The 23,966-nt window shown below is 38.7% G+C and overlaps 1 protein-coding gene across 1 annotated transcript in view; it reads right to left on the reverse strand.

Moving 5' to 3' along the window:
• Positions 1 to 23,966, reverse strand: part of ACVR1C (activin A receptor type 1C) — an 87,511-nt gene that overhangs the window by 20,528 nt on the left and 43,017 nt on the right. Inside the window, exon 3 of the mRNA XM_056110389.1 lies at positions 1,262 to 1,501. Within this exon, the coding sequence (XP_055966364.1) occupies positions 1,262 to 1,501 (240 nt within the window). The remainder of the gene's footprint in view (positions 1 to 1,261; positions 1,502 to 23,966) is intronic.

Here is a 23,966-nt window from a genome sequence, read left to right on the forward strand (position 1 = left end):
TTTATACTCTGGTTAATGACTACTTTGTCATACTAGGCCAGTCTCCAGTTTAAAAATCTCAAAATGTCCAATATTTTTATTGGATTTCAGCTGTGTAAACTTTGTAGTTTGGAGACAATCTTTCCAATGTGTCCTCGCTGAAAACACATCCCTACATTTGTACAGTGGTGGGAACATTAAAATTAAGTTAAGTGATAGGCAGTCCATCTTGCACCAGATGCAACTCACTGTCTGGGCTCTCCAGAGAGCATACACGGGCCTCTCTTTGATGAATATGCATGAGTCTGAGTTGCTTTACGTGAGAGACAGATGTTCCTACATACCTAACAATCCTCTGTCACCTGCTCCATTGATTTTGTCTGCCTGGATATTCCTGAATGACAGGAGAAGGAAAGTTCCTCAAAATGTGTTTTATATGATCATCTCTAATGAGCCTTCCAAAGCAAGAGAGAATACAGGGGCTCCTGAAGAGCTTACTTTACCTTAGTTAGTTCACAATTCTGGGACACCATCACTGACTTTTCTCAAGGCAGGGAATCCTCTACCACTTTAGAGTTTGCTGTTACAAGGGAAACGCCTGTCATTAGAAACACCAGAAGCCCTTAGTTGCTCTGTGATATGAAAAAGACTCATTTGGGCCATAATCTAAGCTGGTCACTTTGAATTATTTCCTGAAGAGTTCTGAGTTCCATAAAAGAGGAAGAGTTATCACAGAACCAACTCCAGCAGCAAAAGCCAGCACAAGAATGCAGTGCTGCTTCCTTTAATCTTGCCTTCTGAGGCTTTAAGAATACATCCTTGCATTTAATTTCAGATCAGATGCCTCTATTCCCTTTTTACACATATCTTAGAAGGTGCTTATATGTTCTCAAGATCTTCAGAACCACAAAGTTGGCCTTAGAAACAACTTGGGAAAGTAATATCATTTCTAATAACTCAACTCCTTCTGTACAATAACATATTCTGCCCAGGAATCATGACCAACAGAATAATGCTATCACTAACTCTAATGAGGTAAAGGAGAGAGAGAGAATAGAAACTCTGGCATTAGAATAAACTCAAGTAATATGAAAGAATCTGAATACCTAAGGGCAACTGAGAGAAATCTTAGACCATGACAGTTTTTCTCTTCATCAAATCCTAAAACAAATTTCTGTAACCAAACTTACCATGTACCATATCAAACATTTAAAATGACAGAATTCTGTTTATGCTCATTTAAAACTAGTTTTCCTACTGAAAAATGAACTAGGAGACGTACCGGAGCCAGACCCAGAGGCAGTCACATCGTAAATCAGATCTTTGAGAGTTTTTCCAGCGTTTACCAGATTGCACTCAGAGAGGGGTTCCTCCACATTCTGTCTCTTCTTCCTTCTGTATGTGCACTGCCGTCTTTGGCATACCCATATTGTCAGCACTGTCAGTATGGACAGGAGACAAACTGGGACACTAATAACAACAGTGAGCTCCATGGGTCCAAGTCTGGGGGCATTTGGCGAAGCTTCAGTAAAGAGAAAGAGAAAAAGAGAATACAACCATAAATCAACTCATTTCAAACATTGTAGAAATTTGAAATGTGTCACCAAACTTTCACATCTATGATGTATAATGACACAGTATGCGCATTAGATAGTTGGTAAAGTCTTTGAGCAAAAGAGATTTGGAGCAGGCTGTAGTTACAACTAGTCACACCATGTGACAATTGGAGACAAAATTAGGCTTAGAAAAACAAAAGCACAAGGTTTTTAAAATTCTCCGAAGCACTTGTCATGTTTCTATGCTATATTCTACACATTTTTCAACAGCCCATTCTTGGAGAACATTTACTTATTCATTTCATGAATAATGTCTGCACTCTGCAATGTGTTGCCTGCCAGTACTCCAGGTAAAAACACTGAGGAAAAAGAGCCCCCATCCTTACTCTTTATGGAGCTAATGAAGGACATAATGATACAGGATGTTCATGCATGAAACTTTTTACCATTTTAAAATTAAAGTAACTGGATTATAAGTTCCAGGTATGCATTACTACAAATCAACTGGATGTGTATTACAGTGAGTTCCCCACTTAAATATAATTACTTTGACACAAAGTTGTCCCCTCTATTCCAAATGTCCCAATTCCCTTTCCACCATGCTTCTGGTAAAATTAATTTGTCTCACAGTCCAGAAGTTTTTTTGTTGTTGTTGTTGTTCTACTAAGTTGAGCTGTTTTTTATTCTATATACCAAATATTGATGAAATTACAAGGTCTTTTGGCTACTTTCTTTGGCCTATTTCACTAATCATAATACCAACAATAATACATTGATGCAACCAGATGAATATTCACAACACATTTTGTGGATATATGCCACATCTTCTATATGCTATAAACATATACTAATGTGTACTCAGATCATTCCTAAATCTTGACTATTGTAAATAATTTTGGATTTTATCCCATCTTGGGCATACAAAATTTTTTTCCCACTTAGATAGTGTCTTCATTTTGTTGCAAGTTCCTTTATTTTTTAACTTTACTAAGCTGTTCTCTTTTTCACCTTCCATTCCACTCCCTTCGTTATTGCTTTGATGACCAGGGGTCGCACACACTTTATCTGTGGTGCTCAAACACTTAAGTGCAGTGCATGGGAGATTTCACACTTTGGTGTGGCAACAGGGAATCCAAGAGGCAATACTTCTGGGGTCAGGTTTGACATGTGGGGCAGTGTCAACGGAACTCAAAGCCTTACAAAACATAACTGTACCGTGGAGCTATGCCAGATCTGGTTTCCCTGATGCAAGTTTCTTTGTCCATGGTTTGGTATATGATTATGTTATCTTTAGTTTCCCTTGAGTTGAGTCCTCAAATATACCTATAAGTATATGACCTATGTTTTCTTCTATGTATTTTGTGGTTTCAGGCCTAACATCCTAATAACTCATCTATTTTAAATGCATTACCATACTTGGTAATTCTAGGTAATGGTCTAATTTTATTCTTTTGCATGTCATGTTTTCTGACTAATATTTCTTAGGAAACATTCCATTCTCCATGTAGGCTCTCGTCAGTGTTGTTGTAAATTTCATGTCCTTATACATATGGTTTTATTTCTGGATTTTTATTTATGTTCCATTGATTAGTTTGTCTTTTTTACTTCAATACTATACTAATTACTACTACTTTGTAGTGTTTTTAGAAATTACTATTACTTTATAATTACTATTACTTTGCAGTGTAGTGTTGAGCATGGTATCTCCATTTTAACTCTTTTTCCTCAGAGATGATTTTGCTCTTCAAATTCTTTCAGAGTACCAAAGAAATTTCATGATATTTTTTTGTTCTAGTTCTGTTTAGTGTGTCATTGGTATTCTGAGAGAGGTTGCAATGAATCTATATTGTATCTCAATGCTTTACACAGACTATCATTTTAGTCACATTAATTCTTCCAATCCATGAGTTAAAAGAATGTTTCTATATCTTAGTGAGTTCTATTTCTTTTAATATCATAATTTTAATTGAGTAGATCTTTGACTTCTTCAGTTAAATTTTTTATAAAACATTTGTTCCTTTTTTATGTCACTGAGAATAGAATCCTTTTCCAGATTGTTCTTATATACATATCCTTGTCAACACGAACTTGGCCATGAGCATTGATTCATTCGAATGCCTAACAACCCAAACCAGATGCTTATGCTTGAATAGACGTGGCTCACTGCCAGCAGTTTCTATCTTTGTTGTCTATGCACCAACGTCCAATTACGATGAAGGAGAAACTGAGTTCTACATGGAGCTGGAGAAGTTCTATAAGGAAGACCACACCTTCTAAAAGATCATTGTCAGCGATTTTAATGCCAAGATAGGACCAAGAAGGTCGCCTGAAGAACCCCACATCAGGAACCATGGCTTAGAGTTGAATGAACAAGGTGAGAGAGTAAGTTCATCACATCAACCAAGACTATCCATGGTAATTCACAGTTACAGAAGGCTAAATCTAAACGCTGGATATGGGAGTCTCCTAGTGGTAAGTTCCACAACAAAACAGACCACATCATATTCAATCGATGGTTTTTCCTGACCAATGTTGCTGTTTGGTCGATTCAAATGGAATCGAACCACTGTGTCCTTCATGTAAAATTCTACTTTATGGAGCGGGGGAAAAGGGCTGCAAAGTTAAGAAGAAAACTCCCAGAAAGACCACTGACTGGGAGCTCTTTGGCACTATTACGGCAACATGGGAAGATGCCATTGTTGACAACATCAAGGAGGAATACAACTGGTTCAGCACATCCATGACTGTGCGAGGAATGCCGAGAGTGGGAAAGTCACAAAGAGATGTCTGTCTTCAGAAACTCTCGAGCTCATTCACCAAAGTGGTTTGGCTCAAGTCTCAGGCAATGACAAACTAGCATCTGAGCTCACAAAAATGTGCAGAGAGGCAATAAAGGAAGACCTTAAAGAGAAAAGCAGCTATGTTGGCCCATGCAACAGAAGCTGGAAAAAGCATTTGCAACATCTGCCTGTCCTTCGCCAACTATAAGACCAAGATGACTGCCCTCTGACATCCTGATGAATCTATAAAATCTTCCAGAGGGGCAATGGAGAAGATTATCCATGACTTCTACTCGGATCTCTTCGATAGGCACATCCACCTGCCCATATACCAAATTCTGCAGGATGGATATGTCATTCCTAATGTTCTCCCTTCTGAAATATGACACGCCATTTCATCAGTAAAGAAGCACACAGCACCTGGTTCAGACAAAGTCAGACCCAAACACCTGAAGAATCTTGTCAGTACTTGTCAATACACTGGCTTGGCTCTTCACACGCTACCTGTCTGAATGCAAGGTTCTGTCCCAATGGAAAACCAGCAGAACTGTTCTGTTGTACAAGAAGGGAGAAATCCACAGCATCGGCAACCATCTCCTGATCTGCCTATTGTCCATCCTCTACAAGTTGTTCACTCGAGTCATCCTGAATGGAATAGGTAGAACACTAGATGAAGGACAACCATGAGAGCAAGCCGGGTTCTGAAAAGGATTCAGCACAATGGACCATATCCACACAGTGTCCAAGCTCATTGAGGTTTTGTGAGAGTTCAAGATGCTGCTCTGTTTAACATTCATCGATTTAAAGGCCTTTGATTCTCTTGAGACTGAAGCAGTCATTGAAGCCCTAGTCAAACAGGGAGTTCAAACTCAGTACATCAGGATCTTCTGTGAGCTGTACTACGGATTCACCACCAGGATATCACCATTCTACAAGGAAGTGATCATTGATGTAAAGAGAGGTGTTCCACAGGGTGATACCACTTCACCGAAACTCTTCGGTGCCACCCTCGAGAATACCATGCAAGGATTGCAATGGGAAAAAATGGGAGTGAAGATAGACGGTCAGCAACAACACCACCTCCACTTCGCTGATGACATTGTTCTAATAACACCAACATTAGCCGAGCGGCACAAATGCTGGCCGACTTCAACCGTGAATGTAGAAAGGTCGGACTGCAGCTAAATCTCACCAAGACAATGTTCATGAAAAACAAACTAGTTTCTGACATTCCATTTGCTTTCAATGGAACGAAGATCTCCGAATGCAGCAGTTATGTGTACCTGGGTTGAGAACTCAACATGAGGAATGACTTGGTGCCAGAACTGTGCAGGAGAAAGAGAGCAGCGTGGAATGCCTTCAAGAGCATTGAAGAAGTTGTTAAGAGGACCAAGAACCTTCAGCTCCAGGGCACATCTTTTCAACTCTACTGTTTTTCCTGCACTAATATACGCCTCAGAGACCTGGGCCCTATGAGAACAGGACAAGAATGTTATTCAGATGATCCAAAAAGGAATCTAATGAGCTATGCTTGGAGTATAACGCTTCACTCGAGTGAGAGAAGGAATTCGGAGTTCCAACCTCCATCAATGATCGAAGATCAGGGATGCGGCCTCGTTTCCCAAGGTGTCGAAAATCAGATGGGCCGGACACGTAATGCGACTTAGAAATGAACACTGGACTAGAGCTGTTACTGACTGGATTCCAGGGGACATCAAAAGAATGCGTGGCCGCCCACCTTTGAGATGGTTAGACTTCTTCATCAAAACCCTGAACAAAGGGTTTGAGGCTCGTTGTGTCCTGGAGTGAGCAGATCCATTGGGCAACACTAGCAAGCAACAGGGACAAATGGAGTCATTACTGTGCGCACTCAAGCAAATCAATGATCAGCAGGATGACAAGTGGTACAAATGATACAAGTGATATACAAATTTATACATATATAATACGTATAATACATATTCACATCATCTACAAAATTTTATTTCTCCCTTTCTAATATGGATATTTTTAAAGCCTTTATACCTTCATAACAGGTCTTTCTAGAACTTCCAACACTGTATTAGACTGTAACAACAAGAGTGGACTTATTATCTTGATTCTAATTTTAAGGAAAGTTTTCATTTTTTCATCATTGACTATGTGGGCTGGAGCGATAGCACAGCAAGTAGAGCATTTGTGTTGCATGTGGCTGACAGGGCCAACCTGAGTTCGATTCCTCCGCCCCTCTCGGAGAGCCCAGCTAACTACCGAGAGTATCTCGCCTGCACGGCAAAGCCTGGCAAGCTACCCGTGATGTATTCGATATGCCAAACACAATAACAAGTCTCACAATGTTACTGGGCCCACTCGAGCAAATCAATGAACAAGGGAGAACAGTGACAGTGACAGTGACTGAGGTTAACTATAACCCTGTAATATATGGCCTTTCCTTCTATACCATTTTCTTATTTATAAAAGTATTCTGAGTCTTGCCATGTGCTTTTTTCTGCTTCTATTAAGATAACCATATGACTTTTGCACTTCCTTTTGCTTGGTCTGTATATCCTATTTATCAATTCCGAATAATTGGGTCATCCTGATATGAATAAAATAAATCCCATACTTTTTATGTTGTGTGATTCTTTTAATGTACTTTGAATTCCACTTGGTGGTACTTGTTGAGGATTTTTGCATCTACGCCCATTAAAAATATTGATCTATAGAGTTTTTTCTGATTGCTGTCCTTATCTAGTTTTGTTATTGGAGTAATGCTGACTTCATAAAACACATTTAAAAGCTTCCCTTTGAATTAAAAAAATAGTTTGATTACAGGTAATAGTGCAGTGAAAGTTTGGTGGAATTCTCTAGTGAAGTCATTTGGTCCTAGGATTCTTTATATTTTGTTCGAAGCCTTTTTATTCCTGTTTCAATTTTGTAACATGTGGAGTGTTATTCAGATTTTCCATTTCTTCCTGATTCACTCCTGTAATTTTGCATATTTCTAAGAATTTGTCCAATATTTCCATGTAGCTGAGGCTTTTTGCCAAATAATTTTTGTAATACATTTTTATAATCCTTTTTATTTCTGTAATATCTGTCATAACTTCTCATTTATATAAAATCTATTTGTTTTTATCTCTTTTATTCTCTATGAGTCTTGTTAAACATTTGCATATTTGTCAATCTTTTAAAAAAAACTAGCACATGACTTAATTGTCTTTTGGATTGTCCCTTTAAATCTCAATTTTGTTAATGTATGCTTTGACTTTTATTATTTTCTCTGTCTACTGACTTTTGAATTTGCTTTATCCTCCTATTCAAATTCCTTTAGGGTCAAGCTTAGATCTTTATTTGTCATCTCCCTGTTTCCTATGGTAGAACAGTATTGCTATAAACTTCTCTTATTATTATTTTTGCTGGGGATGGTATTTAAACATGTCAAAAAGTTACAGCAGAAGACCTCTCAGGGAACCATATTCCTGGTGGAGGTAATGCATGTATGCAGGGTCTTGGGTGATAGCCTATTTAACATGCTTACAAATAACTGTCAAGAGAAAATTATGTCTGTAGTGCATTAAATGGGGCAAAAGGTGGAAGAAAATGTGGTGAGAGAGATAAAGAAGAGGAAGGCCATATGGGTCTTGTAAATAGTAGAAGCTATGGTAGGATTCTGAGCATATAAAAGACAAATTAATTTTTATTCTGGGTGAACTCTATATGAATAAACCTATGTCTGCAAATATAAAAAACAAAGGGACCAATTATAAATCTAACTCAATGATCCTGGTGGGGGAAAAGGGTCTTTACTGATAACCCTATCTAAAATAGTATTTACTTCTCATTTCCTATTTATTCTTTTTTTAATCTTAAATTCTTCTTTACTTTTTATTTATTTATTTATTTATTTTATTAGTGAGACACCATGAAGTACAGTTGTAGACTTACAAATTTTGTGCTTGGGTTTCAATTACACAATGATCAAATACCCATCCCTCCACCAGTGCTATAGTCCTATTTATTCTTAATTAACTTTTCAATTCATTTTATTCCTGGGTTTCATCACCACATAGCATATCACGTGGTCATTTATTATTTTGTTGCCTCAAAAAAATAAATGCTTCATCTTCTGCACCTCAAAAGAAACAGTGACCAAAATACAAAGACAGTATACAGAATGGGAAAGGATATTTGCCCAATACCCATCCAACAAGGGGTTGATATCAAGGATATACAAAGTACTGGTTGAACTCCGCAGGAAGAAAACATCCAACCCCATCCAAAAATGGGGCAACGAAATGACCAGAAACTTTCTTAAAGAAGAATTCAGAATGGCAAAAAGGCACATGAGAAAATGCTCTACATCATTAATCATCAGGGAGATGCAGATCAAAACAACAATGAGATATCATCTCACACCACAGAGACTGGCCCACATCCAAAAGAACAAAAGCAACTAGTGTTGGCATGGATGTGGCAAGAAAGGAACCCTCCTCCACTGCTGGTGGGAATGCCGACTGGTTCAGCCCTTTTGGAAAACAGTACAGACGATTCTCAAAAAATTAGAAATTGATCTCCCACTTGACCCAGCAATACCACTCCCGGGAATATATCCCAGAGAGGCAAAAATGTATAGTCGAAGTGACATTTACACTTGTTTGTTCATTGCAGCACTCTTTACAATAGCCAGAATCTGGAAAAAACCTGAGTGCCCAAGAACAGATGACTGGTTAAAGAAACGTTGGTACATCTACACAATGGAGCACTATGTAGCTGTTAGAAAAGATGAAGTCATGAAATTTACATATAAGTGGCACTACATGGAAAGTATCATGCCAAGCAAAATGAGACAGAAGAGAGGGACAGACATAGAAAGATTGCATTCATCTGGGGAACATAAAGTAACAAAATAGGAGACTAACACCCAAGAATAGCTGAGATAAATACCAGGAAGTTCACTCCATGGCTTGGAGGCCAACCGCACATGCTAGGGGAAAAGGCAGCTCAGATAGAGAAGGGAGCACCAAATAAAGGGTGTTGGGAGGATCCTCCCAGGATGGGAGATGCATGCTGAAAGTAGACTACAGACCAAACATTATTTCTACTCAATGCCTCTTTTGCAAACCTCAGCACCCAAAAGGAGAGAGACAACAAAAGGGGGTGGGAGGGATACTGGGATCCGTGGTGGTGGAAAATGGGCACTGGTAGAAGGATTGGTACTCGTACATTGTATAATTGAAACCCAAGCACAAAAATTTGTAACTCTACAACTGTACCTCATGGTGTTTCAGTAATAAAAATTAAATAAATAAATGCTTCGTGAAAGATGATCAATAATGACTTTTGAATGGCAAAGCCACTATTAAATTTTACTAATTCTGTTCTTTATAAGGTAGAGCGATAGCACAGTGGTAGGGCGTTTGCCTTGCACATGACCGACCTGGCAGACCCGAGTTCAATTCCTCCACCCCTCTTGGAAAGCCCGACAAGCTACCGAGAATATCTCGCCTGCATGGCAAAGCCTGGCAAGCTACCTGTGACGTATTCGATATGCCAAACACAATAACAACAAGCCTCACAATGGAGACATTACTGGGCCCACTTGAGCCAATCAATGAACAACGAGAGGACAGTGCTACAGTGCTACAATTCTTTGCCACAGAGGCAGGGAGGGATGAGGGGTATGAGGGGTAGGAGGGATACTGGGACCCATGGTGGTGGAGGATGGGCACTGGTGGAGGGATGAGTACTTGATCATTGTATAACTGAAACCCAAACACAAAAATTTGTAAGTCTATAACTACCTCATGGTGTTTCACTAATAAAAAAATCAAAAATAAAAAACCCCAATATTTTAGTTTTATAAAATAGCACAATGTAGGGCATTTGCCTTTCACGCAGCCAACATGGCCGACCCAAGTTCGATTCCTCCGCCCCTCTCAGAGAGCCTGGCAAGCTACCGAGAGTATCTCGCCCGCACAGCAGAGCCTGGCAAGCTACCCGTTATGTATTTGATATGCCAAACACAGTAACAACAAAGTCTCCAATGGAGATGCTACTGGGCCTGCTCGAGCAAATCAATGAACAACGGGAGGACAGGTTCAAAATATATATGACAACTGAAACCAAATAGGTTAAGTATATAATTAAACATGACTAATTTTAATGCACATAGCCAAAACTGTTTTAAGTGAGTCTTGCAGATAAGTTTTTTCAATTATAGAAAATAATGATATAAATGTAGAAATCTATAACCCAGATATTTCCCATGTTTTTAAAGTTATTACTGTGATACCTGAGATGAGTACAAAGTTCATTTTCTTTATATTCATTAAAGACAATTTCAGAAACAACTTAATTTTATTCCAAGTCCCATTATCGAGAATGTAGACCTTTGTGTTTAACAAACCTTGAAAAGTATTTTATAAAAATATGGGGAGGCAATTCTATAATCTTTATGTACTCAAGCAGTAAACCAAAGTGTATGAATGAAGGCTTCTGAGAAAGAAAAATTTGGTTTTAATCGTGAACTGCTACTTTATAAGTATTTGACTGCTATTCCTTGGCTAGACTACACCCTCTCCATCTGACTTTGTTCAGGCAAGTGGTAGGATTAGAGATAATACATAAAAAATAACAGTATAACACTTACATATTAAAGTCAAACAGACGAGAAAAAATGGACCTTATAAATTGTGCAGTCCTCAGATTTCCTTTCTCATAATGACAATTTCACAGTTTATTACATTAAATGTACTTGCATTGTACATGCCATATGTATCAGCCAAAAGTCTAAGTATAATTTTAAAACAAATATCGTTTTAAGTCTAAAGAAAATAAAGTCGCAGCCTTCAAAAATACAATTCTAAAAATTCATTATAATCCTAAACATAGCTGTTTACAACTAACGATAAAAGATTTAAAGTTGCTAAATGAACTTTGGAAACAAACATAATCCATGTTCTTCATTTTGCCAACTGAAAGTTGGCAGGTAACCAACCTTCCTACTATATATTTCAGGTCACCCCCGAAATCATTGAAAGTTGTACATAAAAGGAGAGCTTGTTCTTTTGTGTTCTTAGGACACGGTGCTAAAGGGTTCTCTGATTTGACTTGACTTTAGCAATGATTAACTCTGGAACTTGTAACTTTTAAACTTTGCCGTTATAAAAAAAAAAAGGGTTATTATCAATTTCGCAATAAATTTTCCAATCTACATCTCAATTTGCTTCTATGTATTTTTTTCTTTAAGGCACCATGATTTACAACACAATTCATAAAAAGGTTTCATGCACACAGCATTCCAACACCACTCCTTCCATCAACATGTCTGCTTCCCTCCACCATTGCCCTAGGGTTCCATCCCACTTACCCTGAGATGGGAACCCAACCTTACTAAGTTTAGATCTATAATTCAGTTCCCAGGTTCTATTTCCTTTGGGCATTATTATTCCTTTACTATGCTTCTTTAAGTCCTACATATAAGATGTCATTCTTTTATGCCTGCATAAAGACATGCTAAAAAATATAAAAGCCACAGAAAGTATTTCAATAACCAGCAACTAACATGAACATCTATTTAAACATGATTTTAAAAATAAAATTCTAGTACTGGGTACATTTATGTGGCTAAGTTTTCTTTTGCTATGTTATTAGCAACTATCAATATAAACACTGCAGTTAAAAAGCTTATTGATTGCCTTCATTTTAGTGAAGCTCAATTAGGAAGAGCTCTGATCATCACTATGACAACCAATAAGAGGCAAAAGGTCGGCAACCTTGAAAAATAGAATATTCTCTATAAAAGCTCTCCTCTCGCAGGGATATTTGTTATAGATGGGAAATGTTTCCACTTTTGCAAAAAAAATTGACAGAAATGAGATTTTAAGGGAAAAAAGATTAGTTGGCTAGAGAAAGGTAGGAAAGGCTCTTTCCGCCACCCAGAAAGACCACATGAAACACTGAGCCATTTTTAAAGCATGCTCTTGTGAAACTGCCTTATAAACTAAGTATTGATCTAATCCCTACAAGAGATAAATAAAACCTGCAGTCTACCATTCGTCAAGTCACAGTAGAAGACTAGGTGCAGTGGCAGGAGGGAAACTGGGGACACTGGTGGTGGGAAACGTACACTAGTGGAGGGAAGGGTGTTGGAACAACGGAGGACTGAAACCAGACTGATTAGTTTTGTAACTCATTAAAAAAATAAAAATTGAAAAAATAAAAATAAACAAGTAATTTTAAAAAGAGTTTATTTCAATGATACCACTGAGAAGCACTACAATTTTACTGGTGAATTTTACGTGTTTTTTTTTAATTGAATCACCAAGATATACAGTAACAAAGCTTTCATGTTTGAGTTTCAGTCATACAATGATCGAACACCCATCCCTCCATCAATGTACATTTTCCACCACCAATGTCCCCAGTAACCCCTCCCACCCACCCCACTCCACCTCTCACCCTGCCTCTATGGCAAACAATTTCCTTCTTTCTCTCTATTTGGGGTCATTATGGTTTGCAGTACAGATACTGAGAGGTCATCATGTTTGCTCCTTTATCTACTTTCAGCATACAGTTCCCTTTTGATACGTTTATTCTGAATCTGGGACCAGAGAGATAGTAATTGGGTTAGGGTGCATGCCTTGCACACAGCCAAGCTGGATTCGATCCCAACATCCCGTACGATCCCCCAAGCACTGCGAGGAGTAATTCCTGAGTGCAGAGCTAGGAATAACCCCTGTGCATTGCTGCGTGTGCCCTAACGAAAAATAAAAAGTATCCTGAATTTTGCCTTTTCCCCAGAGACAAAATTGGAATTGGTAATTGGTAAGTCTGCAGTTGAAGCTGCTCAAATAAAGTTCAGAAATAGTTTAGCTGCCTCAGCTCCCTGGTGACCTCTTCTCTTTCTTTATTAAAAATATATTTAAACTATGAGACTAGAATAACCTTCAAGTTAATTAATTTACTTTTTGTGAAAAACTTTTCAAGGTTAGTGTTTCCTTCCCCAAGTTGCCATAGCAAGTAACTACAGAAATTTCAAAGGGTCCAAAACACGTTTAAACACAAAATAATTTAGCAAGAATACCACCTCTCTTCCCTTTATTCAAGGTGTTTGCAAAGTGAAAAGACACTATTTTATAATATAGAACTCATAAATGTGTGTATATATATAAATTTTACATATAACATATAAAAAGGAAGCATTTTTGTTCCAGCTTGTGGCCTTGAAATGTTCTCAACTAAAAACAGAAATGCTACTTGAGATGCTTTGTGATGAGTTTGTTTCTGTTCCACCACCTGGAAGACATGACACCAAGGTTAATTGAATGACTGAAAATATTCTGTCCATCTAGCACACAATAAACCTATGACACAGGTCTATGTCTTCAATTAAAGGATTTTTGTTTACTCCTCAGTTTTCTGAGGGAAAAACTGGAAATAACACATGACACTAAAACAGAAGAAATTATATTAATTCTAAGACATTCAAAGTGAACTCTTTAATTTGCAAAACTGGAATAATTATTTGTGAAAAACAGAGTGCCAATCTAAGCAAAAAGGAATCTCTGAAACCTTTATGATGAACTTCCACTAACCAGATATTTCAAAGCATCTTTGAATGTGAGTATCATCACTCTAAACATTTGCTTGATATTATTTCTGATCAGTTTCTTGTTGCTTTATAAACTTGGTTCAGAATGGATTCAAATGAACTGGTTTATTGCACAGACAACCCTCTAGGGGGAATACTGAATAAGCACAGCACAGTCTTGTGGAACTTAAAAACTGCTAAAGGGACACAGGCACATCTAGGATATAATTCCAAAGTAATATTGCTAGTAAAAATATGAGAAATAACAAAGGAATTTTAAAGAAAGTGGAAAAATAAGAGATCACACTAAATGAACTTACTTTACTTTTACTGGATTTTCTCATGTGTTCAAGAGCCTAGAAGAACCTAGAAGGAAATGGGATCTATTCCATCTCCAAAGCAAGCAAATGGGGTGTCAGATAATTAGGAGAGAATTTCTAGGAGTCAGATTAATGAGTTAAATGCTGCCCAGAAGCTAAGTGAAGGATGTCCACTGACCTGGAAACATGAATATCTGTTTTGACCTCAGAAAGTGGCGTTTCCATGGAATGACAAAGTGGAAGCAAGGCTGCTCTTAAGTTAATCACTGAATGAAAGAGATTATGTGAGGATACAGAAAGAGGGCAGTCTGCAAGCCAGGAAGAAGTGCCATCCAGAATTCAACCATGCTGGCAGCCTAATTTCACACTTTCAAATATCTGAACTGAGAAATAAATGCCTATTGTGGATTGTTTGTTTGGTTTTGGTTTTTAGGTCACACCTAGCTTTGCTTAAGGTTTATTTCTGGCTCTGTGCTCAGTGATCACTCCTAGCGTTGCTTAGGGAACCATGTGTGGTGCCAGATATCTAATCAAGGTTGATTGGGTGCAAGGCAAGTGCCAAAGTCCTAGACTATCTTTCTTGTCCCCTAATGTGTGTGGTTGCAGATTTTATTTTTTTTAAGAAAATGTCACTCTGATGAGTTCTATTTAAGATGAATCATTCAAATATGAAAATATATAGCTGCACTTAAACATGTGAAGTGCATACATAAGAAGTATAGGTTGAAAGGTTAAGCTACAAATCCCAATTTTATTCATCTAATCATGTAATTCTGTTTTATTTGTGTGTTCATGTAATTCTGTGTTCATGAATTGTGGGCATTCCTCCCACCCTCAGGGCTTGTTGGAGCTCCTAGGTCAACTCTTTCTCCAAGGAATTCTTATAAAGATCACCAGGAATGATTCATATAGAAGATAATTCAGTTACTTCTCCCAATACTGCTCCACTATCGGAAACAGTAAACTGTCTCCACTCTTCCCAGAGTGAGATTTTCATGTCAAACAAGATTAACTTCAAGTATTGAACAAGGGCAGTATATTTTCTGACCTAAAGATTCAACCGAGTGGGGACAATGACATAATATAACATGGCAATTATTTCTGCCTTTTAACTGAATCAGATGAGCTATTGATAGATCATTCCATTGTTAAATGCTCAATCGATAAATGTCTACTTGCATCAACTGTCTTCATCATGACTGCATGGCTGGTGAGAGCCCCAGACAAAATATTTCTTAAACTCTTTGCCTTGAGCTACAAGTTTGCTGGAAGTATCTGAACACTCAAAACTATCAAAAGTTTTTTTGTCCATTAGCATTTGAACTTAATATAATAACGGCTGTTGCTCAAAAACAAAAATAAATTAAAAAACAGCAAATAAACAAAGTGTATGGGAATGTCAAATTAAATATAATCTTAGACACAGAGTTACAATGAATTTTCACTTCATTCACTTCAGGTAGAGGTCAAACTCACAAGATGTAGAAAGGAGAATTTAAATCAAGCCCATATTTTTTCTTGATTTTAGAGGATGTACCCAGAGACTATAGTTTTCTAATGAGTATCATCTAAACATATACAGATTTGTAAAACAATTAGCAATTGCTCAATAATATTAGTGTGTTAAGTCAAACATATATGAAAAACTAAAAGGTCCTTGGAAGCAGTAGATATATTTTGTACCCCCTAGCTTAAACAGAGCAGACAGGCCCAAAAGCCTAGTTCTAGGAACCAGCAACATGTGACCAGGTTCCCACCTAGCAATGCCTGGGACTAGGGTACAGGCACATGGCACAGGGCCCTTTGAACATGTTAGGTGTGAGCTCGACTACTCTGTGCTATCTCCCTAGACAAAATTGATAATAAATTGTCTTTTCAATTTCACAATACATGCATATAAGTAAAATTTCATAATTTGAAATCATTGTCTGTTTCATGAGACAAGAATTGCTTCCTTTATTAAGTTTTCAAAGCACAAGTTTGACCTTTTGTATGCTTTTATCTCCTAGTACTTTCCAAAACAGAAAAAACACAGCACCTTTCAGGGTTTTTTTGTTTTTTGTCTTTTTTTTTTTTTTTTGGTGGATTGGGTTGGGAAGGGGTACCTGTCAGGCACTCCTGTCAGGTGTGCACTAAATCCTCAGAGAATCAGCTATAAATGTGTTGTAGAATTCTATAGAGTCCCATATTTCTCAGCATGTAGATGTCACCTGACTAGACATTAGTTTACAATGACTTGAGCAACAAATTTAAGCTTAAAACAGAATACGATAAGAAAATAAACAATGGATTTTTTTAAGTAGTGAAGATAAGAATCAAAACCACAACTTTCAAAGAAATAACATTTGTAATTGGTGTCTGCAATATTTATAATTATAGCTAGCTTTAAATGATTTCTGACAAATTCAGTTTCAAAGTTTGGACAATGTCTTCATATGTAATCCTTCAATTTGGTGTAAAGTCCAATTCAGATGTGTATCTAGCTAATACGTACGTTCACTTACTCTGGCATGTTGATCAAGTTTTTCCTTTTTACATATCAAAAAATAAACTAGGAAGGTGAAAACTGTGATAAAAAAAACTTAATAAAGCACCCCATTTTAATGTTGTTCCTGCATTTTGTAGTGAAACAAATTACTTGAATTATCAAAAATAGTAACATAAAATTATAATACCAAAATATTAAAGAAAAAATATAATTACTATTCTTCCTTTTAAACATTGTACCTTTGGGAATTAAAATGGCCACAAAGAAACCTGGTACTTGAATGTTTATGTTCAGTAGTCTATTTACATATAAAGTATGGTCTTCAAAGCATTCACAAACTAAAGAAAAATTCCTATTAAAATTAACCTTCAAAATAACGTTTCTCTATCCTAGGTTCCTGACCTTATACTGATTGAATTTCTATGAAATTTTTCAACTGCCCCTAAGATTCTATTTGACATCAAAACTATTTCTCTAAGCAAGTCTCTGATGTTGTCAAAAGTCATCTGAAATAATTCTTTCTAACCCAAAGTAAAATCCAGCCATGAAGTAATCAAGCCACAAAATGGAATTTCTACACACAGGCAAACCCATATATTTCCACTAAGGATAAACACAAATTGTAACACTGTATTAAATAAAATAACTCAACAAGGCTAAAACTGAATATATATACATATATATATATATAAAATGATGAATAGAGAGAGCTCAGACCCATTAAGTTCATTGCTTCAGCATCAGCCCACTGAAAACAAGAGGGAGATCTTTCTGATGCTAAATATTCCCATCTTTGTGGCTAATCCAAGTACATGACTTTTAATACTAAGATGTAATCTTTGGCACTGTGAATAAATTTACTTTTCTTTTCCAGCAGATCGAACAATAGCTGTCTATGAACCAGGTTAACTCAAGAAGACTGATTTGCTGATATTTCTATAATAATTAGAATTAGTTTAGCTACAAATAAAGGTCCTCCCGTTGATCGTCAATTTGCTCGAGCGGGCCCAGTAACGTCTCCATTGGAGACTTTGTTGTTACTGTGTCTGGCATATCGAATACTCTCGGTAGCTTGCCAGGCTCTCCGAGAGGGGTGGAGGAATCGAACTCGGGTCGGCCATGTTGGCTGCGTGCAAGGCAGACGCCCTACCCGCTGGGCGTTCGCCTTACAAGCGGCCAACATGGCCAACCCGAGTTCGATTCCTCCACCCCTCTCGGGGAGAGCCCGGCAAGCTACCGAGAGTATTTGATATGCCAGACACAGTAACAACAAAGTCTCCAATGGAGACGTTACTGGGCCCGCTCGAGCAAATCGACAATCAACGGGAGGGCCTTTACCTTTTTTACAAATAAAATAAAACAATAATTTGTTTTCCTACTTCATTTAAAAGAATTTGAGGAGAGAGTTGGACCATAATAGCAGGGTGGCTCTCTGAAGTTTCCAGTCGGGCTTCTTTCAGCTCCTTTTGTTGCCACAAACAAATTGGCATACCATCATCTTCACAGTGCAAGCATCTGCTAACCTCCACCTGTTGCACTCAGGAAGTGTGATGAAGGATGTCATAACAATGTGACGCTAGTGTACAGAGTGTGAATGCTTTTTGCTTTAAAGTGTTACCACACCATGCCCATCACCGAAGTGTCATTATCCGTTCAATCACGTATCCACTGGACCCTTTTTGGCCACTTGCCCTGAGCAACCTCAGTTTTGTGGTCTGAATATAACGATGTGTTTGCAAAGAACATTGTTTTCTTCCCTTTTTTTGTTTCCTTATACAGCACATGTGAATGATGTCATCTAGTATATTGCCTTCTGACGTTTTGCCTAACATGATACCTTGCAGTTCCATCCATGTGGAAACAAAAGGCAACAGCACTCTTCAATCATTCAACCAATGGTGATGGAAAAACTGAACAGCCACATGCAAAAGATAACACTGGATTTGGCTACTCAGTTTTCCCCATCATTAGCTGCTGAAGAGGCTTTCCTTTCTACATTTAATGCTCTTGTCTCCTTTGTCATAAGTTAACTGTTCATACATATGAGGTCTATTTCACTGGACTGTTTTTATTCTAATAACGCATCATATTGATTACTACTCGAGAGTATTCGATATGCCAGACACAGTAACAACAAAGTCTCCAATGGAGACGTTACTGGGCCCGCTCGAGCAAATCGATGATCAACGGGAGGGCCTTTACTCTTTTACCTTTACTGATTACTACTGCTAAAGTAATAATCAAGGAACACGATTACTCCCATTGGGTTTTTTCCTCAGATTTCTTTGGCTATTTTAGGGGTCTTGTGGTTCCAAATAAATTTTAGTAATAGAGCTTTTAATGTACAAGTTCCTTTTACCTTCTTTATTGGGTTTATTCTAGGCATTCAGTTCTCTTTGATGTAAATATAAATAGGGATTATTTTCTTATTTTTTCTCTTCTGACTCACTATTCACACACCAAAAAAATGCAACATACTTTTATATGTTGAAGTTTTATTTGGGCACTTGACTATACAGGTTTATTGTTTCCAAGAACATTTTAGTGAAGTTTTTAATGTTTCCCATGTATTAACAAGTCTAGAAATAGTGACAGTTCAACTTATTTTTCCAATTTGTAAGCCTTTTATTTATTTTTCTTACCTAATTTCTATAGGTAATTTTAACTATATATATATATATACATATGCCGCATTGGTGGTATAGTGGTTAGCATAGCTGCCTTCCAAGCAGTTGACCCGTGTTCGATTCCCAGCCAACGCAAGGCTCTTTTGCACTTTGTGTGGGAGAAACCTCACCGAAGACTTTCAATTCTGAATTTGCTTATTTATTGAGCGGTAGGGCGTTTGCCTTGCACGCAGCCAACATGGCCGACCCGAGTTCGATTCCTCCGCCTCTCTCGGAGAGCCCAGCAAGCTACCAAGAGTATCTCGCCCGCACGGCAGAACCTGGCAAGCTCCCCATGACGTATTCGATATGCCAGACACAGTAACAACAAAGTCTCCAATGGAGACGTTACTGGGCCCGCTCGAGCAAATATACATATGTATGTATAACTTTCAACATTATGCTGAATAGTAGTTGTGAGTGTGAATATCCTTATATTGTACCTGATCTTAAAAAAATAAACTCAGGCCCCGGTGCTATCTTGCCACACTCATCAGTGAAGAATCTCAGTGGGCACCACAACACTGAAGAATTCTCTGGGCCCCAAACCGAGCCGGTATCACCGAGGTGCCCAGATGGAGCAGGTGCAGTCTCCTTGCCTTCTCCAGATGGAATCCCAGCAACCATGAGCTTCTACAAGGATGGTTTTGGTATGTGGACCCAAGACTGTTCCTCCAAACTGCACGGCCATTTACGTGGCTGCGCAACCTTTCTGGATATACAAAGTAAGTAATGGAAAATAGATGATCTAGCATCTGTCCCTAGAAGGCAGACTTGAATGGTGATGGGAATATCCAAGCAAAATCTAATTCCCAAAACTATAAAGAGTATATCTGAGAAATTGTCTGCTGTAGAGGCAGGGTAAGAACTGAGATGGAAATGGAGGAGATAATGGGGATATTGGTGGTGGAAAGTCTGCACTGGTGGAGGAATGGGTGATCGAAAATTGTATAGCTGAATATCAAACATGAAAGTTTTCTAACTGTATCTCACGGTGGCCCATGCTTCTGGACTATGAATTAAGCTGAGGTCCCATGCCACCCCAGGGGGGGAAAGGCATTGTCCCTTCTGCCTTCTTCCCTGCAGAAGCATGGTGACCAACATCTGTCAGACCCTACTGGACTGAGAAGTACATGCCTGCAGTGACGAGACATGCAGGGCCTCATGGGATGGGGGCTGGAACTGGCCCTTCTCCCTGCCCCTACAAGATCCCAAGTTGCTGTCCACAAACGACTCCTCCGGCTTCTGAACGGGCATGATCCCAGAGGCACACAAACCAATCCCAGAACTCAGCGGTCTCTGGCAGAAATCCCTCTGGACTTAATTACTAAAATATCAGAAATCCAAATTGCGCAGCCACTATTGCAGCTGTGCAACATCATATGCTCTTCATTATCAGCAATAGAAAACAAATTATCTAATGATGACTTCTCGGCAGGTCTGCATGTTAGGAGAAAATTCCAAGTAATGTTAGGTTTTCTGTCGAAAAATTGAAGTAATCAAAGTAGAGAAATTAAAGTGGAAATCATCTGCTACACTGGCAGTGGGAAGGGTGGGATGGGGGGTATACTGGGTTTTTGGTGGTGGAAAATGTGCACTAGTGAAGGGAGGGTGTTAGATAATTGTATGACTGAGACTTAAACCTGAAAGCTTTGTAACTGCGCTCACAGTGAATAAAAAATAAAAATTTAAAAAAAAACTCAAATTTTTGACACTGAAAATGATGCTAGCTGTGAATTTGTTATATATGGCCTTAATTATATAGAGAATATGCTCCTTATATTATCATTTGTTGAAAACGTTATCTTAAAAGGAGGTCCACTATTCTCAAAAACTTTCCATTTATCTGTTGATAAAATCATGTGATTTTAACTTCTCATTAGTTTGTTTGGATATATATAATTATCCTTGCATAACTGGACTAAATCCCACTTGTTTATAAAGTATGATCATTTCTATGTAATCTTGGATTTTAGTTCACCTTTGTAGAGGATCTTTCTGTGTGTAGATATATAATATTATATATTATGTATAATATATATTATATATTATAATATAATGCTCCAGGACACTTTCCAAATGCTCCAGCCGAGACTCACATACGACTGAAGCCCCACAGAACAAGATAAGCGGAACTCTGATACCTTGGACTCCAGGCTCAACGGATCCATGGCCTAGAATGGAAGGAACAGGGTGAGAGACTATCTGAGTTCATCATGTCCACCAAGACCATCCATGGTAATTCAAGATTCCAAAAGGTCAAATCTAAATGTTGGACATGGGAGTCTCCCGGTTGACAATTCCAAAATGAAACAGACCACATCATATTCAATCGATGGTTTCGCCTGACCTATGTCGCTGTTGTCCCAAAATTCCAAACGGGATCGGACCACAGTCTCCTTCGTGCAAAATTCTACTTCACAGAGCGGGGAGAACGGGCTGCAAAGTTTAAGAGAAATCCCAGAACAACAACCAACTGGGAGCTCTTTGGCACTATTTGGGCAACATGGGAAGATGCCATTGTTGACAATACTGACGAGGAATACGATTGACTGGTTCAGCACCTCCATGATTGTGCGAGGAATGCCAAGAGAGAGATAGCCACAAAAAAATCTATCTTCAAAAACTCTTGAGCTTACTCACCAACGTGGTTTGGCGCATGCCTCAGGCAACCACAAGCGAAAGTCTGGGCTCCCAAAGCAGTGCACAGATGTGATTAAGGAAGACCTCAATGAGAGAAGAGCAGAAGTGCTGGTAGATGCGGCAGAAGCCAGGAAAAGTATTTGTAAAGCCCGTCTGTACTTCGCCAACTACAAGACCAAGATGACTGCCCTCTGATGTCCTCATGGATCTATCACATATTCTAGAAGGGCAATGGAGAAGATTATCCATGACTTCTACTCAGATCTCTTTGATAGCCATGTCCACCTGCCAATGTACCAAATTCCACAGAATGGATATGTCGTTCCCAATGTTCTCCCTTCTGAAATACGACACACCATTTCTTCAGTAAAGAAATGAACAGCACCCAGCCCAGACAAGATCAGACCTGAACACCTGAAGTACCTGCCGTCAGTACTCATCAATACGCTGGCTCGGCTCTTCACACGCTACCTGTCTGAATGCAAGGTTCCATCCCAATGAAAAACCAGCAGGACTGTGCTACTGTACAAGAAGGGAGACACCCATGACATTGGCAACTATTGCCTGATCTGCCTATTGTCTGTCATCTACAAGTTGTTCACTCGAGTCATCCTAAATTGGATTGGCAGAACACTAGATGAAGAACAACCATAAGAGCAAGCCGGGTTCCGCAAAGGATTCAGCACCATCGACCATATCCACATGATATCCAAACTCATCGAGGTTTCTCGAGAGTTCAAGATGCCGCTCTGTCTAATGTTCATTGATTTGAAGAAGGCTTTTGACTCTGTTGAGACGGAAGCGGTCATTGAAACCCTAGCCAATCAGTGCATTCAAGCTCAAAACATCAAGATCCTCCGTGAGCTGTATTACGGATTCACTACCAGAATCTCACCATTCTACAAAGAAGCAATCATTGATGTCAAGAGAGGGGTTCGTCGGGGTGATACCATTTCACCAAAACTCTTCAGTATCACCCTCGAGAACATCATGTGACAACTGGAATGGGAAGGAATGGGAGTGACGATAGATGGTCAGCAACTACACCACCTCCGCTTTTCTGATGACATTGTTTTAATAACACTAAACATTAGCCAAGTGGCACAAATGCTGGCCAACTTCGACCATGAGTGTAGAAAGGTCAGACTACAGCTGAATCTTACAAAGACAATGTTTAAGAGAAATAGCCTCATTCCTGATGCTCCATTCACTCTCAATGGAATGACCATCTCCGAATGCAACAGTCATGTGCACCTAGGTCGAGAAGTCAACATGACAAATGACCTGGCACCCGAGCTGTGCAGGAGGAAGAGAGCGGCTTGGAATGCCTTCAAGAGCGTTGAAGAAATAGCTAAGAGGATGAAGAACCTCCAGCTCCAGGCACATCTCTTTGATTCCACTGTTCTTCCTGCATTAACATACACCTCAGAGACCTGGGCCCTACGCAAACAGGATGGGAACGCTATTTGGGTCTCCCAAAGAGGAATTGAAAGAGCTATGCTTGGAGTATCACGTTTCACTCAAATGAGAGAAAGAATCTGGAGTTCTGACCTCCATCGACGATCAAGAATCAGGGACACTGTCACGTTTGCCAAGGCCTCAAAAATCAGATGGGCTGGTCACATAATGAGATTTAGAGATGACCGCTGTACTAGAGCCACTACCGACTGGATTCCACGGGATGTCAAAAGACCGCATGGCTGCCCACCTACCAGATGGTCAGACTTCTTCATCAAGATCATGACTGATCAGTTTGAGGCTCTTCATGTTCCTAGAAGGAACAGACACCATTTGGATACACTAGCACGCAACAGGGACAAATGGAGTCGTTACTGGCACCCGCTCAAGCAAATCGACGACTAACGGGAAGTCAAGTGATCAAGTGATTATAATATATATAATATTATATTATGATAATATTATAATACATAATATTATAATATATATGTATATATGTATA

This window comes from Sorex fumeus, unplaced genomic scaffold (assembly GCF_029834395.1).
Source record: "Sorex fumeus unplaced genomic scaffold, SorFum_2.1 ptg000009l, whole genome shotgun sequence".
Lineage (NCBI taxonomy): Eukaryota > Metazoa > Chordata > Mammalia > Eulipotyphla > Soricidae > Sorex > Sorex fumeus.